The sequence below is a fragment of the Aotus nancymaae genome, unplaced genomic scaffold (assembly GCF_030222135.1).
Source record: "Aotus nancymaae isolate 86718 unplaced genomic scaffold, 86718_ANA_hifiasm-v0.15.2.pri h1tg000099l, whole genome shotgun sequence".
Classification (NCBI taxonomy): Eukaryota; Metazoa; Chordata; class Mammalia; order Primates; family Aotidae; genus Aotus; species Aotus nancymaae.
The window spans coordinates 4,350,320-4,371,726 of NW_026988514.1; the positions used below are offsets into that span (position 1 = coordinate 4,350,320).

Below are 21,407 nucleotides of genomic sequence, written 5' to 3' on the forward strand. Positions count from 1 at the left end.
ATGGCTCACTCCTGTAATCCCAGCACTCTTGGGAGGGCAAGGCAGGAAGATCACTCTAGCCCAGAGTTTAAGACTAGCTCAACATGGTGAAACATTGTCTCTACAATAGATGCAAAAAGTAGCCAGGCCTCGTGGCTCATGCCTATAGTCCCAGCTACTCTGACGGCTGAGGTGGGAAGATCCCTTGAGCCCAGGAGGTCAAGGCTGCATTGGGATGTACACTCATGCCACTGCATGCCAGCCTGGAATGTAGAGCAAGACCCTGTCTCAAAAAGAAAAAGAGAGAGAGAGAAAGAGAAAAGGCCTAAGAGGAGGGTAAGCTATGTGGAGTTTGAGTACTGAATGAATTCCAGTGTGACTACAAAGTGGTGAGCTGCAGGAGGAACATTTACAGATATCACAGATTTCTGGATGCTTACGAATAGCAGAAACTATAAATGTTAACTCAGGGATGCTATATATAGCCCAGTGATAAGACACAAAATACATCAGATGTATAGAAATTTATGTGTGATGCTTCAAAATAAAGATTTGCACTACTGTTCACACTGAAAGCTGAACCTGTCCTCTGTGGGCCGTGCGATGGACTAATTAAACTCAGAACATGTTATTCCTTAGAATGCATGTAGTGCCCGCCACAATATCTGGGAGGATGACCCGTCATCGTATAAAAATAAGAAACCAACAACAGGAAAGCAATATTGACATCAGATAATCTTATTCTAGAACAACTCTCTAATAAATCAAATGTATTATCCAGACTTACTGCCTCTAAATCCCAGTCATGGGGCGCCTCCATAAGAAATCTGGAGCAGTCCAAAGAGTCGGCCTTGTGCTTACATGCTCTGTCAGGCTGGCTGACACGAAACAACCCTCCAAGCTCTTCTCGGGTATCATCATCATCTTCTTCATTATCTTCTGTCACTAAAGAGAACACCATGGCAGAAAAGTGAGAACAAAACCTACAGCCCTAGAGGACTCATTGTTTTCAACCAGTTAGGCCATGAGTCTTCAAACTCAGGAACTGAGGGTCTCTGTCTGTGGTGGGTATGGCGATGGACACGTATGAGTCAGGCACTGAGAGGGCAGGTCAGCCACAAGTAAAGAGAGGCCAGGAAGCTATTGCTCTACATGTGTGGGGGCTCCTGTGCTCCCACACGGCAGCAGCTAAGTGATTGAGGAGGACTTAGAATCTTAGGGGTCAAAGAGGGAAGGGAAATTTCAAAGCAAAGCTTTAGATTATTCAAGAAGAGCTCTAAAGAGTGTTGAGCCTCTCATCACTGAGAGTACCTAGACAAAACCTGAATGAAAATCAGTACAAAACAACCCTCCCAATTCAGTGTGCCGAGCCCAAATGTCTCACCATGTGGCCTTGATCTCATTGTGCAGTAACCAGGGAGCACAATATAAAGTTCACCACTCTATATTTATTTTTGCATTAATTCTACCACAAAGAATATAGGTATGTTTAATAAAGCATAAAATCAGAGGACAAGGGGAAAAGGGAGAAGAAAATGTGTTATACGGGGTTCTCATTCTCAGAAAGGAACAAATAAATATTTTTATGGGCAGAAATATTTTTCTGGCACTAAATTCTACAAAACATTTCTCATGAAGGACTTTTAAAAAGGGACATAACATGATGCGATGGACAGTACTTCCATCAAGTTTTACAGCAAACTCATAAGCATACTTCACAAGAACAATGTGTGGTCCTCGTAAGCTCATGATTAAAGACATCTGCCAAATAGGAAATGTGATGGCCAGCAATGATGGATGTCAACAGTACCAGCCCAATCATCCAACCGATTCTCTCATCTCCTCTTCAGAAAATAATCAGAGAAACTAAAAGCTTTCCAGCTCTGAATCAGAATTCTTTACCTGTCCCATAAATAAGCTTTCAGAGGTTTGGAGCTGCTTGCTGCTGCCTCAGAAAGGTCTTCCTTCCACTTGAGGGCACCTGAAATGACACACACCAACCTCCAGTGAGGCTTGCTTATGTGTCTCCCCTCCCTCGAGATCCATCCAAAATGCATTTCAATAGTTAACAAAATCTCAAAATCAACAGACCCCCAAATGTAGATATTCCTTTGGGTACCATTTCAAGAGCCAAGTTCCTAGCAGCAACCAACTAAATTCAAGCTTACCTGAGGCTTCTGTGGAATAATTCTTCTCTTCCTTGTAATCTTCTTCCTCTTTGAGTAAATCTATATCACTGGTCTCATCAATTAAGTTCCTTGACCCCAGTTTCTGACCACTGCCCACCTGAGAAGACTTGGAAAGCTGTTTCCTAATAGCCTCTTCATTTTCTGAGTCCTCTTCATCTACACTGAGCAAGGAGCTTTCTTCAGATTCACCTTCAGATGCAAATGCCTCATCAGCTGTGCAATGACCAGAATCGGAAGTGTGAGGGCTGCTTTCTTCATCAGCAAAGACCTCCAGATTCACATGGTTACTCCAGGGATTAGCTGGTGACAGCTCTGCTTTACTACCTTCTCCAACAGTCTTTGATCCTGAAATGTCCCTCTCTCCTGCAGTGCAGTCCTCTTCTTCACTGCTCTTCTTCATCATCTTCCTCTGCTTCCCCTTCTTCTGCTGAGCTCCCCTCAAGGTCATCGTCACTGTCAGCAAATGCTGGCAAATCTACTTCACTGTCTTCTTCCAACTCCTCAAGTTTCCCTCATTTGATTCCCTTAGCAATCATATACTCATAAGTCATCTCAGCATTTTCCTCCTCATCTGCTTCCTCATCACCAGAGACATTTTCCAACTCATCATCTTCAGACATTCCATCATCTTCTTCGTTATCACTATCTCCAGATTCATCTTCATCTGCAAAAATGGCTTTCTGACACATTCGATCAGTTTTCAAGTCCATTTGTTTTTCTTCCTTTGGCATCAACAGCCTATGTTATTACCAAGGAAATGCAAAATAATTCAATTTGTATGTTAACCAGAGAATCTAGAAATAGCAATATAGTCAATGAAAATACAATGAAATGGAAAATGTCAAGGAATCATTTCTCTCTCTCTCTCTCTCTCTCTTTACCTCCCTGAGCAGAGAAAAGAATTGCTTAAGATGACACAGGGTAGGGAAAAAACGTTCTGATAAACACTGGAAGAGTTAATAAGCAAACTCTGGCAAGGTTCCCTAATACTACACTTCAAAGACCTTACAGAAAGAATGAAGGAATAACCCTTTAAAAAACAAAAATCTAATTTAAGGAAAAAAAATTGCTCAAAAGAAAAGTTACACATATGTGTGTGTGTGTGTGTGTGTGTGTGTGTGTGTGTGTGTGTGTGTATTCACCTGAATAGTCAGGGAAGTTTCACCTATTTTATTTAGGGTTGTTTTTTTTTTTTTCAAATTGCAACTAGAAGCTAACAATCAGAAACTGGTAAGCACTAGTTTTACTCTAAAGGAGTAGGATCATTCAGATTTAGTCCAATAAAAGTATGCAGCCATTAAGCAAAACTTTTCTTCATTTAAAAGAAAAAAAACCCTATACAGTAGTCTCCTTATGTTCATTGCACAAAATGATTTCTGCTCTTAGAACTTTGACACTCAATGGTTAATTTTACAATTTAAGATTCCAACTTTAAAACCTTTTTCTACTCTAAAATACCATCTTAAGTTTTTCTTTAGGATGGTGTCAAAACCAGCATTTCTGCATAATTCACTGGAATTTTTTTCTTTGTAATAAAAATCTCTTCTCCGTAAAACCAAAAAACAAAACAAAAAGCTAAAAGGAAAGTTCTCTACTTATCATGGTTTCTGCAGCTGTTTTTCTCAGTTTTATAGCTGCTTTATAGCTACTTCAGACTCCAAATCTGCTTTAATGTGTGTTACTGTATCCACACACAGCCGAATACTCTTACAATAGCAACTTGGGGAAAGAGATTTGGGGAAAAAAATACATGTTTATGAGTACCAGGAAACAAACATGGCCCAGTAAAATAGGAGGCAAGAATGCCTACAATGAGATGTATTTTTATGATTTCTTTCCCATGTTTGTATTTTCTTTTTTTAAACAGCCAGTTCTGATCATTAGAATTGAATCTGACAGTGCTCTGGACTGGGAGTCCATTCTGCAGATCTGTGACCTGATCTGGCAAGGGGACACATAAGCAATATACGCTGTGAATTCCATCAAGAAGAAAGTCATTGACAAGAACCCACATGTGTCCTTGTATGCCCTGGAGATCGTGGAGTCTCTGGTCTCTGGTGAAGAACTGCAGCTGGACTGTTCGTGATGAGGTGGCCAAGAAGCAGACCATGGAGGAGCTGAAGGACCTGTTGAAGAGACAAGTGAAGGTGAATGTCCGTAACAAGATCCTGTACCTGATCCAGTCATGGGTACATGCCTTCTGGAATGAGCCTAAGTCCAAGTTGGTCCAGAACACCTACCAGATCATGAAGGTGGAGGGACATGTCTTTCCAGAATTCAAAGAGAGCAATGCCATGTTTGCTGCCGAGAGAGCCCCAAACTGGGTGGATGCTGAAGAATGTCACCGATGCAGGGTGAAGTTTGGGGTGATGACCCACAAGCACCACTGCCGGGCATGTGGGCAGATCTTCTGTGGGAAGTGTTCCTCCAAGTACTCTACCATCCCCAAGTCAGGCATCAAGAAGGAGGTGCACGTGTGTGAGCCCTGCTACCATCAGCTCAACAAGAAAGCAAAAGGAAAGGCAACCTTCACCACCCAGCTGTCCCCCGAGTACCTGACCAGCCACCTGTCACAGCAGTCCCAGCTGCCCCTTAAGAGGGATGAGATGGCCCTGCAGGAGGAGGATGAGACGCAGCTGGCCCTGGCACTGTCCCAGTCAGAGACAGAGGAGAAGGAGAGGCTGAGACAGCAGGCCCGGATCGGGCCCACCGCCAGTCCCTTCTCTGCAATTGAGGGGGGCCTTCACCCCAGCCCACCTCAATCCCTGTCCTCAGCCTGCTACAGTCCCTGAGTTGGTCTCTACCTTCTTTCCCTAGGGCTGGGCCATGGGGAGGGAAGGTGGGAGGTAAGTCCCCAGCCCTGTGGGTCATGGTCTGTGAGAGGTACAGGAATGGGGACCCTCAGCCCCTCCATGCAGCCTGTGCCCTCTGGCCCCACTGTGAGCTGGATGTGGCCTGGGGTGCCCTCTGTAGGGGCCTCTCTCAGCTGTGGCTGAAACAGCCAAGGGTGGGGGCTTCAGGTCTCCAGCTTCTCTGCTTCTCAGCTGTCATCTCCAGTGCCCCAGCATGGAAGAGCGATAATAGAAGCTATTTCAGACAGAAAAATAAAATGGAGCTTGACAGTTCCAAACTCCAGGAGATGGGGCAGGGCAGGGGAGGGGCTCACTCATTCTTGAAGTGCAGCCCGGCCTCGCCTTCCAAAGGGCCAGGCTGAGCTGACCTCTGCACTGAGTCCGGCCCAGCCGTGGGTCCCAGAATGCGGACATACCAGTTTTGTGTTAAATAAAAGAAAGAGAGGTCAAAAAAAAAGGACAAATTTTTATTTTATTTTTTTTACTGGACAAGTTTTTTAAAATGTTTGAAGTGGGGAGTATTTATTATCTATTGCTTAGTACCTAAGTTACCCCAAAACTCAGTAGTTTAAAACAAACATTTATTAATCCACAGTTTTTTTTTTTTTTTTTTTTTTTTGAGACGGAGTTTCGCTCTTGATACCCAGGCTGGAGTGCAATGGCGCGATCTCGGCTCACCGCAATCTCCGCCTCCTGGGTTCAGGCAATTCTCCTGCCTCAGCCTCCTGAGTAGCTGGGATTACAGACACGCGCCACCGTGCCCAGCTAATTTTTTGTATTAGTAGAGACGGGGTTTCACCATGTTGACCAGGATGGTCTCGATCTCTTGACCTCGTGATCCACCCGCCTCGGCCTCCCAAAGTGCTGGGATTACAGGCTTGAGCCACCGCGCCCGGCCAATTCACAGTTTTTGATGGTCAGGAATCCGAGAACAGTTTAGCTGGGTAGTTCTGGACACAGATTTTCTCATGAGGTTGCATTCAAAATATGCAAGCGCTATGGTCATCTGAAGGCTAGATTGGCTACAGGGTCTAGTTCCAAAGATGACTTCTGCAATGGTCAGGAGGCTTCATATGGCAGGAGGCCTAAGTCCTCGCTAGCTGTTGGCAGAGCCCTCAGTTCCTTATCATGTGGGCCTTTGTAGGGCTGCTCCCAATATGGTAGCTAGCTTCTCTGATGTAACAGAGATGAGGAGAAATAGATGACTCATATTATAGCAGTGGTTCTGGAAATGTGGTCACAGAGCATCGTCCATAAACACTAGAACTCAGCAGTGGAAATTGTAGGGCGCTGACCCAGACCTCCTGCATCAGAAACTCTAGAAGCAGAGCCCAGCTCTCTGGTTTCACCTTTTTTGTTTTGTTTTGTTTAAGTGCTTGCTTTGCTTTTCATGGGCAAACTGTTCCTGTCTAAAGCTTTCAGAAAACATGTACAGACACCCTGCAGAGACAAGGGTCATGACAGGCCCCACCTGCCTCTTGCAGTGGGACAGGGGCAAGGGGACATGTCACAGAAACAGAGAAATGACATGTTCTGCTGCAGTTAAACTCTAGTCCCTGATTTGGTCTGCCAGGAAGTGGGGGTGGGGCTCCTCAGTAGGTGATTGTCCACTCCTTGAGAAAGGGGTCGTGGGAGGTCACGGCCAGCGTGTGTTCTTCCAGCCAGGCCAGGGTGCTGATATGGTGCAGCCTATGTGCATCTTGGATCTTGACTCTAGTTTCTGGGTCACTCAGGGTCCAGAGCTACACCATCATGTCCATGCCACTGGAGGCAAAGTGTTCACTGGGGACCAGGCCAGGCAGACAATTTTTGCATGGTGTCCATAAAAAACATTGTTCTCGGAGTAGCTGTCAGCAACGCCAAACATTGTGACCACCTTGCTGGCATCGCACACTGCGAGGAGGGTGCCGTTGTGGGAGTAGGCCATGTCAGTCACCGGGCCCTTGCCCCTAGGAGCTTGCCCTTGTCCTTCAGCATGGTGCCCAGGATGGAGTACAGGCAGACATTGCTGTACACACCCCCAACCGTGCTGTCCCCACCGGAGTGCACTGCCACAACTTTGGGTTCATAGCCAGGGCTGTCAATGCTGAAGCACTTCCTCTGATCCTTTAGCACAACAATCTGCCTGATACACATGACCACAGCATATCCCCCAGGGCCAACAGCGACACACTTTGGCTGAATGTCCAGTTTCACAACTCTTTGTCTACTGTAGTCCCGCAGCATGAGGTTGGTGTACGGCACAGTGTCATCCATGCTCCAGCTGATGAGCTTCCCCCAACTCATCCATGGTTATCTTGGACACCTGGTTCGTGTGGACCTTCCCCTGTCTCTGAATCCCAGTAATTAATGTGTCTGTCATGGCTCCCTAAGTAAATGTAGGACTTGCCGCCATTTTTATGCGCAGTCAGACACTGGATAGGTTTACTCTGACCCTTGATGACGCTCAGGGACTTGCTGGGGTTGTTTCTGTCCATTTAGTTGAGGTACCTGGACAGGGAGACACTCTGCAGGTGGTTCTTCTGCCACAGGCAGCCCAGCTGCTGGTCCAGAACTGTGGAGCCCATGGGAAACGTGCTGACCATGGAGTTCATGTTAACATCCCAGATCTTGGAAGTTTGGTCCCCAGAAGCAGAAAGCAAACGGGTGCTGTCAGAACTCCAATTAATGGTGTAAATACCACAGTCATGGGCCTTGCTTCTGCCCAGTGTGCACACGTTCTCCCCAGTCTTTCCATCATTACTGTATATCTGGCCATCAGCACTGGCTGTGGCAAATCTCTTCCCATCAGGAGAGAATCGCACACAGTTGACAAATCGGCTGTGGTGGCCAATTGTGAACTTGGCGGACCCCTCAAAGAATACAGCACAATTATCATCGCTTCCCATGGGCAACTGGTATGGCCAGTTTTGCTTGATGTCCACGCTGTTGATGACTTTGTTGTGTCCCATGAACTCACCCACACAAGAGCCACTATCCCACAGGAAGACTGCTCCAAGCTTCTCCCTTCCTTTCTGGACCACGGTGATCCTCTTACTGTCTTCAGTCCAGGCAATATCTTTGATCTTCCCAGCAAAAGGCTGGTACTCCTACTTCAACAAGTGCTCCTTCTGTTTGGTATCCCAGATCCTCAGCTTCCCAGACACATCTCCGGAGGTGATGTAGAATCTGCTGGGCGCATACTTGGCCACCACCACCTGATGAGCGTGCTCCACGTAGATGTCTGCAAGGGCTGGGTTGTAGATGTTCCTTAGGATGACATACTTTCCATTGGTATACAGAAAATTGTTGCCCCTAGGGTCGCTGCCAATGATTTTGGAGATGCCCCTCTCCACCTGGGGGAGGCTGGCAAACACCTTCCTGATTCTGTATGGCATCCTCACCCACTTGTTACCATGTTGTGCTCGCCAAGAGCCTCCGGGGCCACCCCACACTGGGAATCACACCTCACTGAGGCAGAGCCCAGGGACTGGGGGTGGAAGGGGTGCAGGGAGTGCCAGGTGTGGAGGGAGCAGTCTCAGGCCTGGGCTCTGAGGCCAGCTCATGCCTGCCCTGCACGCTGTCTCTGCAGACACCCCAAACCCAGAAGCAGCAGCACCTTCGTGTGTCTCCTAGACAAGGCATCCAGGCAGCTCCTGCTGGAGACAAACTGGGTCTGGACAAGGAGGACAAGGAGGATGATGTCGTGAAGGTGGCTGTGAAGATGCTGAAGTCCGCAGCCCACATGGATGAGAAGGAGGCCCTCATGTCCAAGCTGAAAATTATGAGCAACCGGGGCCAGCACAAAAACATCGTCAACCTTCTGGGAGCCTGCACCCATGGAGGCCCTCTGCTGGTCGTCACAGAGTACTTTTGCTATGGCAATCTGCTCAACTTTCTGAGAAAGAAGACTGAGGCCATTCTTGGACCCAGCCTGAGTCCTGGCCAGGACCCCAAGGGAGGTGCTGGCTATAAGAGCATCCCCCTAAAGAAGAAACACATCTGCAGGGACTGCAGCTTCTCCAGCCAGGGTGTGGACACCTATATGGAGATGAGGCCCATCTCCAATTCTTCAAATGACTCCTCCCCTGAGCAAAATCTGGACAAGGAGGAAGAATGGCCTCTGGAGCTCTGGGACCTGCTTCACTTCTCCAGCCAAGTTGCCCAGGGAGTGGCCTTCCTCGCTTCCAAGAATAGCACCCACTGGGATGTGATGAGGCAGTGCAAAATGTGCTGTTGACCAGTGGGCATGTGGCCAAGATTGGAGACTTTGGGCTTGCTAGGGACATCATGAATGACTCCAACTACATCAAGGGCAATGCTCACCTGCCTGTGAAGTGGATGGCTCCAGAGAGCATCTTTAACTGTGTCTACACAGTTCAGAGTGATGTCTGGTCCTATTGCATCCTCCTCTGGGAGATCTTCTCACTCAAGCTGAATCCCTACCTAGGAATCCAGGTGAACAGCAAGTTCTATAAACTGGTGAAGGATGGATACTAAATGGCCCAGCCTATATTTGCCCCAAATAATACATAAAGCATCATGCAGGCCTGCTGGGCCTTGGAGCCCACCCACAGACCCACCTTCCAGCAGATCTGCTCCCTCCTTCAGGAGCAGGCCCAAGAGGACAGGAGAGAGTGGGACTATACCAGTCTGCCAAGCAGCAGAAGCGGTGGCAGCAGCAGTGAGCCTGAGGAGAGCTCTAGTGAGCATCTGGCCCCTTTCAAGCAAGGGGATATCCCCCAGCCCTTGCTGCAGCCCAACAGCTATCAGTTCTACTGAGGAGGCAATGACAGGGAGCACCACTCTCCCCTCCTCTAAGCTTCAACTCCTCCATGGATGGGGCAATATGGGGAGAACATACTAACTCTGCCTTCAGTCATTTCACTCAACAGCTTGGCCCAGCTCTCAAACTTGGGAAAGTGAGGGTGAGGGATCCAGGGGAGGTCAGAGGATCCCACTCCCTAAGCATGGGCCATCACTGCCAGTCAGGGACTGGGGGATGAGCCCTCACCCCCCACCCCCACTGTTCTCATGGTTTTGGCTTTGTGTTTGCTATGCCAACTGGTAGATCTCCAGCCCGCTCTAACATCTCCACTTCCAAGAACCCCCTTTTCTAATCTCGTCATCTTAATGGAATGGACTGACTTCATGCCTATGAAGTCCCCAGGAGCTACACTGATAAGCTCCTTGAACAAGACAGACTGGCAGAGAAGTGAGATCTCCCTCTCAGAGAGGAGCAGAAAGAGCAGCAGGTGCTCACAGACCACACTCAGCTCAGGTCCCTTGGAGCAGGGTGGCTCCTGTAGGAATCTCACAGGATTCCTGTAGGAACCTCCTAGTCTCTGCCCTATAAACCTTCTTTACTCCACAGCCCCCCACCCCCAATCTGGTACTGCTGTAATGAGCTAAGTAGCAGCTAAAAGTTGGGAGTGTTCTGCCCAGTCCCTGTCATTCTGGGCTAGAAGGTACGGTACCTTGGCATGTGGTTGGCCACACCAAGCAGGAAGCAAAAACTCCCCCAAGCTGACCCGTCATCATGCCAGGGGATTTCCTTGTCAACATTAAACTAAGAGCATTACTGCCAAAAAAAAAAAAAAAAAGGGAGGGAGGAGACCACGAGGCTGGCCCATGAGGAGGCCGACAGCCCATCCCCAGCTGTGTCCACTGTCCCCGGAGCCCCCATGCCCACCTCGGCCCCTGCTGCCCAGGCTCCACCCAAGTAGGAGGTGGGCCTTCGGTGGGGGGAATTCACTTGGCTGGAGTACAAGCACTGGGCTGACCTGTAGCTGATGGACCACCTCAATAAGGTACTGTGGCCCCAGGCTTCAGGGTCCGGGGGCCTGGGTCAGGGTGGGAGGAGGGCCCCCCAGTGTTGCTCAGGTTGCTGTGATGACTCAGCCCTGGTACAAAGTCCAGCACGCGGCCTGCTGGGCTCTCAGCTGAGCAAAATCTATTCCCAGTCCACCCTGTCACTGTCCACTGTGGCCAACGAGGCCCCCAATAACCTCAGGGTGAAGAGGCCCACGTCTTGGGCTCCCTCCCCATTGGGCCTCATGGCCCCAAGCTACCTGCCTGGGAGCCGAGAATGGGACTGGGAGAATAGCAGCAATGTCCCCTCCCCAGCATCAGTGCTCGAGTACACAGGTCCACGACTGTACAAGGAGCCCAGCGCCAAGTCCAACAAGTTCATCACCCACAATGCCCTGTCACACTGCTGCCTGGTGGGCAAGGTGAACCAACCGCAGAAGAACCGCATTCTGGAGGAAATTGAGAAAAGCAAGGCCAACCACTTCCTGATCCTCTTTTGCGACTCCAGCTGCCAGTTCCAGGCACTCTACACACTGTTGGGGGAGAAAAAGGAGCTGTTGTGGCTGGTGGGGTACAGGCCCTGGACCGTCACAGCGTCTGCAAGTACAACTCCATGGAAGGCATCTCCAAGTACAACTCTGCTGCAAGCACTTCACCCAGATCCCCGCCAAGACCATGTCCATGAGCACCGATGCCTTCACCATCCAGGGACACCTCTGGCAGGGCAAGAAACCCACCACTCCCAAGAAGCGCAGCGGCACCCCCAAATAGCCCCACCCGGGGCTAGGCCCCACGTGCTGCGGCCGCCGCCTCCCAGAGGACAGTGAGTTGGTATTCCTGGGTCCTGTCTTTCCCCAACCGTGTCTGGGAGGGGCTGGAGTCTCCACCCTCTGACTTTGAGTCCAGTCCTGCTAGGGGAGCTGAGCTGGGAGGTCCAGGGATTCAGGGCTCAGCTCAGTCCCCTTGTCTGTCCTCCCCAACTTCTTGAATAAAATAAAGAGAAAAAAATTATTTTTTAAGGCAAATTAGTTCATTACTTTATGACATTTTAGTGCTTTCTTGAAATAAATACGGTAATATCAAACATAAAGTGAGAAATAAAGCACATGTGTGAAAGCACGGTAATGGGAAGTTCACTGCGACTGTGTAACGCTCAGCACTTGAGGAATCATACAGCCTTTAGTTCCCTATTTACAGGACAGAGAGCAGCTGTGGCTAACACAATGTATACAAAATCACAAGGGACTTTCCTTCAAGGGACTGAAGAAAGGGGAGAAGACCTGTAATTCCTTCTAGTGTTCTGTACCATTTCCCTCCTCCTTCCTTTTTTTTTTTGTAGGTAAGAAATCACCAGTTTATTAAATGAAACACCCAACATCAACTCAGTCCCTCCCACCCCCATCTCCTCTCTCTGGCCCTGGAGACGCTCAGGACAGTAGGGCAGAACCATGGGAAGGGCTGGAGGAGAGCATGGGGGAGGTATAGAGGATGAGAAAAAGACTTTCAAAATGAAGTTCTGTGCAAAAACTTCTGGGAAGGGGTGAGAGGACAAGAGAAAAGCCCCAGAGGGGTGGGCGGGGCATGGAGGGCTGGGCTGGGGCCCTGTGTCCTCGGCCACTCCTGAGAACACGGACGGTCAAGGCTGAAGATCTCAGACCCCGAATTGGTGAGAGGGAGGTGAGAGGGAGGGAAGAGCCTGCCGGAGGTAAACCTGGCTGGGAGGATGGGTCTGAGCCCAGCTGGGCCCTAAGGATGGGGAAAAACAGAGCAGGGAAAGACAGACAAACTGACAGGGTGGGAGGAGGGAGATGAATGGGAGATAAACAGGATGTCTGAGAGGCCACAGACAGTATGGTGGTGGGAGGCTGCCTCCCATCTCTCCAAGTCCAGGCAGAGTTGTGCTGGGTGAGGGGCTGGGAGGCAGAGGCAGGAGCATCATCAACAAGGGAGGAAGCCATGAAGACAGCGACTGGTGCACAGGGTGCGTCACACAGTACAACTAAGAGACTGGCCGTGCAAAGAACCAAGAAACGCTCAGGACACACACGACATCTGCAGGGGAGCTGGAGGTGGTGAGGAAATCGTGCACAGGTGGTGGGGGGAGACTAGGAGACCCCTCTGTCCCAGAAACACTGTGTCATCATAGCAACGGGATCCTGGAGGTGGGGGAGCTGCCTCCTGCCCCTGTGAGCTGTAGAGCCAGGGTCCTGTGGGCTCAGGGTGCCCCCTTACCCTCCCCTAGGAAGCTCTAGGGTAAGAGGAGAACCCCACAAGACTGGAACATGGCCCTGGATCCTGCTGGAGGCAGCAGAGCGAGGGGATCTGGTAGCTGCCCCTTAGAGGACACCCTGGTGGCTGGAGGGGTGAGGGAAGGACTGGACTCTCGCAATGGGGACCAGGATTCCAGCTTTCCCATTTCCAGGAAGGGAAGTGATACTACAAGGAAGAGGTTGGAAGCCAGGTGAAGGAAGGCCTAGAGGACTCAGTCCCGGAGACTATGGGCACCAGAAGACAAAACCAACATGACCTGGGCCTGGAGCAGGCAGAAGAAGGGGAAAAGCAGGAATGAGGAGGGGCTGCACAGGGGTGGGCCAGAGGGGAGGGGACTCGTCCCTGTAGCAGTGTCCTTCAGGACCTGGGCGAATGAGAGGCAAACTCTGGTGCCAGGGGAGGGATGCTGGGCCTGGGCCTGCTGGCCTTCTCCTGCAGGAGGGTGAGGTGAGGCTGGTGGCAGTGCCAGGAGGGAGAGTGGCTGGGAGACAGGGCATCAGGTGGCCTTGCTGCCACTGAAGGGTCCCACTGGAAAATGCTTGACATGGGTGGGCCACTGGGCTGCCAGCTGGAAGAACTTGATGTCGCTCCACTCGACCCCATCGATGGACACTCTCAGCATGGTCTGCTGCTGCTTGGCTGAGCAGATGAGGTGGCTGATGCCTTCGATGACCTGGCTCTTAGAATCCACCTCCTTTTCTCGGGGTTTCTTGCTCAGGAAGATGGTGGGAACTTTCTTGTTCTTTTCTTTGGTGACCACTGTCATGGTCATGGTGCCACTGAACAAATCATACAGACTTTCCTCAACATGTTTACCAGAGAGCAGTTAGCCGAGGGCATCCTTCATGAGGGCAGCACTGGATGATGAGTGGTGGAGAAGTTCCTGAAGATCCTGCAGGGGGTGGTCCAGGAGCCAGGCCAGGTGTTCAAGCCCTTCCTCCCCAGCATCATCGCCCTGTGCAAGGAGCAGGTGTATCCCGTCATCACCGAGTGTCCCTCCCCTGATGAGAAGGCCAAGCTGTTTGAGCTCCTTTTCCAGACACTCCATCACAACTGGAGGTAATTCTTCAAGTCCACCATGCTGGCCAGTGTCCAGAGGGGGATTGTTGAGGAGCAGATGGAGAATGAGCCCCAGTTCAGTGCCATCATGCAGGCTTTTGGACAGTCTTTTCTCCCGCCTGACACCTACCTTTTTAAATAAAATCTCTTCTACTTGGAGACTCTCAACACCAAGCAGAAGCTGTACCCCAAGATCTTCTGGACTGCCATGCTGTTCCAGTTTGTGAATGTGCTGCTCCAGGTCCTGGTCCACAAGTCCCACGATCTTCTGCAGGAGGAGATCAGCATTGCCATCTACAACATGGCCTCTGTCAACTTCGATGCCTTCTTTGCTGTCTTCCTCCCAGAGTTCCTGACCAGCTGTGACGGTGTGTATGCCAACCAGAAAAGTATGCAGGGGCAGAATTTCAAGATGGATCGGGACTTGCCCTCATTCACCCAGAATGTGCACAGGCTGGTCAACAACCTGCACTACTACAGACTCTGCAATGACAGCCTGCCCTCTGGCACTGTGAAGCTCTAGGCTCAGCCCACTACCACCCAGGGATATGGACTTCTCTGCTGCTACCACCTGCACCAACCCTGCCTTCCACCACACATCTCCCAGGCGGGCCTCAGTCACATTACTTGGCCCCTCCCACCCCAAGCAATGCTGCTGCCTCTGCTGTTCCTCCACATCTTGCTGCCGCCCGGCAGAGCTGGCTTCTGGGTCCACCTGAGCACTGGATGGTGCTCCCAGGGCATTGGAACAGGCAGAGGGGCATGTGGCCAGATACCAGGAGGCACCAGGAAATCCCACCGGGTGGCCCATGCAGACCAGGCACGTCGGTCATGGGGCAGAATTGCCAAGGACAACTCATGGCAGTGCCACCTTCTCACCATTCCAGCCAAGGAGAGATGTGATGTCGGAACTGTTCTGGCACTTCTGTCAAGCCTCCCCCACCCCAATTGCCTTGAGATCTCTGCTCTTTGTCAGAGATTTACAAAGACTCATGTTCTTGTTGTTTTCTCATCATTTCATTGTGATACTAAGAAACTAAGATGCTTAATGAAAAGAAATAAAATGCCTATGTTGTTGTTCTAGAAACCCTGGCTGGAGGTACTTGCTACTCACAGCCTCCTTGAGGCCGGGCTCCCGGCAAGGGGCATTCTGGTGGGAACGCAATCAGAGTGGCTTGGAATGGGCTGACTCCTGGCACCTCCCACCCTCTTCTAATGACAACTTCCTGACTGCTCTTACTCAGCACTAAGGGTTGGCCAGGTGGTGGAGGGAGGCCTGAGTCCAGGAAGGAGGTTTCACTTACAGTTGGCCAGGTGGTGGTGGAGGCTGGATTCTGGGAAGGAGTCTCACTGACAGTTGGCCTGGTGGTAGTGAAGCCTGGGGTCCAGGCTACCTGACTCCTGTGGCCCCTGTGGCACCCACTACCCCTGTCCCCCAGTGTGGGAAGTATGGGCTCTGCCTCCCCCACCTCCTAGGGAATAGATAACTTCCCACAATGCCCAGCAGGACCTGGCCCTCCGAGGCCTGAAGTCTCATTGGAGGATAGGGAGGTGGGGGCTGGTGATGGATTACCTGGCTGAGAAGAGAAGTTGCAGAGGGAGGGAGGAGGGTGTGGCTCTGTGAGGGCTTAGGGCTCTATGGTGTGTCTGAGAGCTGGGACTTCGCCCAGGCATTCATGTGTGGACTTAGGGCTCTATGGCGTGTCTGAGGGCTGGGACTTTTCCCAGACATTCATGTGTGGAAGTGGCACTTGTCATTGAATTGTCCAGAATCCAGAACCAGCAGCTCCTCCTGCACTAAGTGTCATGATTACCAGGCAGGCCCAACTCAGGTAGTTGCTGATGTGGACTACAGTGCCTGGCACGGAGAGATTGGCTCACCTGGACATGAGGGTGGGTGTTGACTGGCTTGATGCTAGGCTTGGGGAAGTGGGAAGCTATGGGCTGACATCTGTTTCTGAGACTTCCATAGGAATCACCTGGGTGGGGGCTGGGCTGGGGTGAGCAGGGCGTGCATGATGTGTGCTTGTGTGGGAGACCCTTGCTCTGTGTCAATCATAGCTTACCAGCTGCAGTGAGCCCTACTCCAGAGTTCAGAAAGGAGAGAATCGAAATGCCAATTGCTCTTCTGCAGAAAGGAATTAGGATCCAATTATACCTGGGCTTATAAATATCACCTCACCTGCCTGCTAGGGAAGGCCAGGATTGCTGTCTGTGCCTGAGAGTGTGAAAGGGCTTTTTCCCCTGGAGATGGAGGGATTGAACAGATGGGATCTGTTGCCTGCCAACCCCACCCTTGGACAGAAGAACACAGACAGGACTTAGGAGGATAGAGGAAACTGCAGTGGGGAGTAAGCTGGGCTGGGGTGGAGTATTTTATTTTATTTTATTTTATTTTTTGGAGCCCAGGTCTCACTCTGTTACCCAGTCTGGAATGCAGTGATGCAATCATAACACACTGCGGTCTTGACTTCACAGCTCTTAGTGATTCCCCCACCTGAGCCTCTCGAGTAACTGGGACTACAGATGCACACCACCATCCCTGGCTAGTTTTGTTTATTTGTTATAGAGATGGGTCTCAATATGTTGCCCAGGCTGGTCTCAAATTCCTGGGGCTCAAGTGATTCTGCCTCAGCCTCCCAAAGTGCTGAGACTACAGGCTTGTGAGACACCATGCCTGGCCAACTGAAAGATGTTCATTGTAGGACTGATACCATGGTCCAGGGGTGTGGGCTGTAGTGAGCCCCCAGTTCTTAGAGGTGTGCAAGCTGGTCTTTGACTCAATCTGATTTAGTATTGATTGACTGATTGATTGAGACAGAGTCTCACTCTGTCGATCAGACTGGAGGGCAGTGGTACAATCTTCGCTCACTGCAATCTCCGCTGCACGGATTCAAATGATTCTCCTGCCTCAGCCTCCCAAGTAGCTGGGATTACAGGCACCCACCACCACACCCGACTAATTTTTGTATTTTTAGTAGAGATGGAGTTTCACCATATTGGCCAGGCTGGTCTCAAACTCCTGACCTCAAGTGATCCACGAGCCTCAGCCTCCCCAAGTGCTGGGATTATAGGTATGAGCCACCACACCTGGCTCTTTGATTCTTACCTGCAGTGTCCCACATAGGGCCCGGCACGGAGCGGTGTGGGTGGAATTGAGTGAGTTCTCAGGTCCTAGACACATCCAGAAAGTGTCTTTCCCATTCTGAGGACGGGGATGGGGAAAGGATAGAACTGGGTAAGAGTAGGCCTTTGGGGCTGGGCACGATGGCTCACACCTGTAATCCCAACACTTTGAGAGGCCAAGGTGGGAGGATCACTTGAGTCCAGGAGTTAAACATGGGGCAACATGGTGAGATGTCTCTACCATAATAATAATTTAAGGAAAGAAAAAAAGAGTGGGGTTTTGTGTCAGTCTTGGGTCAGGGCAGATAATGGCAGAGGCTCTCGAGGAGGCTGTTTTTCCTGCTGCCTTTGAATGTGAGGTGGCTCTTCTGTCTCCAACCAGGTGTCCATGTCCTGCTTTTCTTCTGACTTTTGTCATTTACATCTGCCAAGAGTACAGCCGCCAGCTTTGGGATGAGATCAGATGAAACCTTCATCTTCCCAATTTCCAGCATTTTCCTCCACTACCTACCATTGGCCTCATGTGATGGAGGGTTGAATGTTTTTTTAACAGCATGTATTTTTCTCCTGACTCTAAAATGTGTGTTGTAGAACATGTGGAATGTGCAGAAAACTCTGAAGCAAAACACACATAAAAAAGTCATCTAATCCCACTGCCCAGAGAAAAACAGTTAATATTTTGGTGTATTTCCTTTTGAGATTACTCTATATGTGTGTAAATATATATGGTTTACTTTTTTTCTCTCTCTCTCTTTTTAAAATTGAGCTCCTGCTGTTGTTCTATTTTATTTTATTTATTTTTTTTAAAGATGTTTTTAAAAAAATAGAGATAGGATCTAGCTGTGTTGCCCAGGCTGGTCTTGAACTCTTAGGCTCAAGTGATCCTCCAGCCTCAGCCTCCCAAAGTGCTGGGATTACAGGTGTGAGCCACTGTGCCTGTCCAAGCTCCTTCTGTTTTACGGCCTCCTTTTTATTTGTTTAATATATTGTGATTGTTTTCTCCTGTTATTAGATATTCTTTTTTTTTCCTGAGATGGAGTCTAACTCTGTCGTCCAGTCTGGCATGCAGTGGCATGATCTCAACTCACTGCAACCTCTGCCTCCTGGTTTTAAGTGATTCTCCTGCCTCAGCCTCCCAAGTAGCTGGGATTACAGGCACCCACAACCACGCCCAGCTAATTTTTGTATTTTTGGTAGAGACAGGGTTTTGCCATGTTGGGCAACACAGTGAGACCCCATTTCTACAAAAAAAAAAAAAAGCCTGATGTCAGACACATCTGCACTGAGATCTTGGGCTCATGACTTATGACCTAGGGCCATGGTCACTGACCATCTCTGAACCTCAGTTTCCTCATCTAGATAGTAGGAGTCATCGTGGAAATAGGCCGGAAAGAGTGAGTCTGTGTCATTATTCAAATATCTATGTGGATTATTTGGATATGAATTTTAAGCAATAATTGAAAAAAACAGCAGTACAAAGCTGTTCTCCCCAGCCCCTGGTGTGGCCCAGCTTCCCAGCCTGCCCTGTTTGGAAGGGGGTCTCCGCCCTTCCCTGCAGCTGCCCATGCTGGGGCTTCCATGCCTCTCCTCCAGACTCAGGCAGCCTAAGTGCCTGTCAGCCCCTCTGGTCCACACACGGAACAGCAGACAGGCAGTGGCTCAGAGGCTGTGTGCCAACGTGGCCGGCCTGGTGCGGGTTGCAACCAGCAGATTTGCCAATCTTCCACAGCAGCTCTGGTGGTGGAGACTGTTTTGTGGGATCGGTGATCCTCCTTGAATGTGAAAACAGGACCATCCGCTGGCCCCTCGGAGCTCCTTCAAAGCCTTCTGCTGTTGCAGAAACGTCGCCTGCTCTTCCATCTGGGCTAGGTTGCATTTCTGTTCCTCCCAACTGTCCTCTCTTTCTTCTGTCTGTTGCAATAAAGCCCCTTCCACAAGCTCTGGGAGGAAGCTTGGAGGGCAAGGGCCCTGGGTTGGGATCCTGGCACTGTGCTCTACTCAGTAAGTGACTTCATGCAAGTCACCTCAGTGTCCTCATCAAAATCATGGTAAGTATTTTGATATTTTTATCAAAACAACAGATATAAATAACATCTTTTTTTTTTTTTTTTTTTTTTGAGACAGGGTCTGACTCTCTTGCCCAGGATTAAGTGCAGTGGCACAATCATAGTTCACTGCAGCCCTGACCTCCTGGGCTCAGGCAATTCTCCTCACTTAACCCCCAAGTAACTGGGACTATAGATGTGCGCCATGATGCCTGGCTAATTTTTTGTAGAGATGGTGTCTTGCTATGTTGCCCAGGCTGGTCTCGAACTCCTGGCTTCAAGTGATTCTTCTGCCTTAGTCTCCCAAAGTGCTGGGATTACAGGCATGAGCCACCATAAATAACCTTCAAAAGGAAAAAAACCAAACTTTTCTCTCTCTACTCTCACACTCAACACAGAAGGTGTCTAAAAGGTGTGGGGATTTCTCCTTATCAGCGAGTAGTTCTTCAGTGGACATGCTGGGTATCCTCTAGTTCAATTCTGATACTGTCTACCTGAAGTTAGCCTCAGATCCCACAGAATGAGGGCTCAGTCCCGCAAGACTGCCCCTCACTTCTGATGCCAGTCACAATCCCAGGTTGCTTTACCTGCACCTCTGACCAACAGGCTGAATCAACGGGTTCCTACAAGCCCCTCCTCGGATTTGATAGATCTAGAGCAGCTCACAGAACTCAGGGAGACACTTTAGCCATTTGTTGTAAGGGATATGACAAAGGCTGCAGGTGAACAGCCAGGTGGAAGGGTTGTGCAGCGCTGGGCATGCCGGCAGGAGCTTGGGGCTTCCATGTGCTCTCTGGGGACGCCATCCTCCAGGAACCTCCATGTGTTCAGCAATCAGGAAGCCCTTCCAAACCCTGTCCTTCTGGGTTTTTATGGAGACCTCATTACATAGGCATGATTGATTATACCACTGGACATGGGTGATCAACCTCACCTTCAATCCCTCTCCCCTCCCCAGAGGTCCACCGTCTAATCATATGGTTGGTTCTCCTGGCAACCAGCCCTCATCCTGAGGCTATCTGGGGACCCACAAAGAGTCCCCTCATTAGAACAAAAGATGCTCCTATGGCTGAGACATCCCAAGGGATTTAGGAGTTCTGGGTCAGGCCAGGCGCAGTGGTTCACGCCTATAATCCCAGCACTTTGGGAAGCCGAGGCAGTGGATCATGAGGTCAAGAGATAGAGACCATCATGGCCAATGTGGTGAAACCCCATCTCTACTTAAAATACAAAAAAAAGCTGGGCATGGTGGCATGCGCTTGTAGTCTCAACTACTTGGGAGGCTGAGGCAGGAGAATTGTTTCAATTTGGGAGGTGAAGGTTGCAGTGAGCTGAGATTGTGCCACTGCACTACAGCCCAATGACACAGTGCACAGTGAAGCTCCATCTCAAAAAAAAAAAAAAAAAAGGAGTTCTGGGTCAAAAACCAGGGTCAAAGACTGAATATTAGGCCAGGTGTAGTGGCTCACACCTGTAATCCCAGCTACTTGGGAAGCCAAGGTGGGAGGACTGCTTGAACTCAGGAGTTTCAGACCAGCTTGGGCAACTTTGTGAAACCCCATCTCTACTAAAAATAAACCAAAATTAGTCAGGTATGGTTGTGTAAGTGCCTGCAGTCCCAGTTACTCGAGAGGTTGAGGCAGGAGGATCACTTGAGCCCAGCAGTTAAAGGCTGCAGTGAGCCATGTTCACACCACTGCATTTCAGCCTGAGTGACAGAGCAAGATGCTATCTGAAAACCAACAACAAAAAACTCAAATGGGGGATCCCAAGATGGCCAAATAAGAGGCAGCTCCAGAAAGCAGCTCCCAGTGAGAGAGATGCAGAAGCCAAGTGGTCTCCACAATTCCAAATGAGGTACCAGGTTCATTTTGCGGGTCTGGTTGGACAGTAGGTATAAACCAAATAGGGCAAGTTATGGCAAGGTGGGGCACTGCTCCACCCAGGAGGAGCATGCAACTGACCAGAGGACTGGGGGATCTCTCCCTTTGGGAATTCAGTTCGGATATAGCACTCTACCCAAGCACTCTACAACTCACAGAACAGATCTTCACCAGGCTGAAAAGCCTTAGCGAGCTGCCTGAACAGGGCAGAAT

The 21,407-nt window shown here is 49.9% G+C and overlaps 2 protein-coding genes and 5 pseudogenes across 2 annotated transcripts; 4 read left to right on the plus strand and 3 right to left on the minus strand.

Annotated features, from left to right (window-relative positions):
• Positions 1–649: 649 nt before the first annotated feature.
• On the minus strand, positions 650–2,828 carry BMS1 (BMS1 ribosome biogenesis factor). Its single transcript, XM_012441492.2, has 3 exons — positions 2,148–2,828; positions 1,882–1,960; positions 650–924 (listed from the first exon to the last, which is right to left on the minus strand). Exons 1-3 carry the CDS (start codon positions 2,614–2,616, stop codon positions 912–914), a joined length of 561 nt encoding a protein of 186 aa, XP_012296915.2. The 5' UTR covers positions 2,617–2,828; the 3' UTR covers positions 650–911.
• A 1,180-nt stretch (positions 2,829–4,008) lies between these two features.
• Positions 4,009–4,960, plus strand: LOC105709542 (hepatocyte growth factor-regulated tyrosine kinase substrate-like; annotated as a pseudogene).
• A 1,652-nt stretch (positions 4,961–6,612) lies between these two features.
• On the minus strand, positions 6,613–8,397 carry LOC105709541 (WD repeat-containing protein 1-like; annotated as a pseudogene).
• An 18-nt stretch (positions 8,398–8,415) lies between these two features.
• LOC110568581 (macrophage colony-stimulating factor 1 receptor-like) lies at positions 8,416–9,781 on the plus strand (annotated as a pseudogene).
• Positions 9,782–10,791: 1,010 nt separating this feature from the next.
• LOC105709540 (calmodulin-regulated spectrin-associated protein 3-like) lies at positions 10,792–11,636 on the plus strand (annotated as a pseudogene).
• A 1,728-nt stretch (positions 11,637–13,364) lies between these two features.
• On the minus strand, positions 13,365–13,854 carry LOC135271973 (phosphofurin acidic cluster sorting protein 1-like). The gene has a single exon (XM_064370104.1). It carries the CDS (start codon positions 13,851–13,853, stop codon positions 13,578–13,580), a length of 276 nt encoding a protein of 91 aa, XP_064226174.1. The 5' UTR covers position 13,854; the 3' UTR covers positions 13,365–13,577.
• A 5-nt stretch (positions 13,855–13,859) lies between these two features.
• On the plus strand, positions 13,860–14,663 carry LOC105712053 (exportin-6-like; annotated as a pseudogene).
• The last annotated feature ends 6,744 nt before the right edge of the window (positions 14,664–21,407 follow it).

What these genes read in the sequence shown, in the direction of transcription:
- BMS1 (XM_012441492.2), bottom strand. Translation starts at nt 2,616, where the DNA reads ATGACCTTGAGGGGAGCTCAGCAGAAGAAGGGGAAGCAGAGGAAGATG. An exon ending in TTATTCCACAGAAGCCTCAG is followed by an intron (nt 1,961 to 2,147) that starts GTAAGCTTGAAT and finishes GTGTCATTTCAG; the next exon opens with GTGCCCTCAAGTGGAAGGAA.
- LOC135271973 (XM_064370104.1), bottom strand. Translation starts at nt 13,853, where the DNA reads ATGACCATGACAGTGGTCACCAAAGAAAAGAACAAGAAAGTTCCCACC.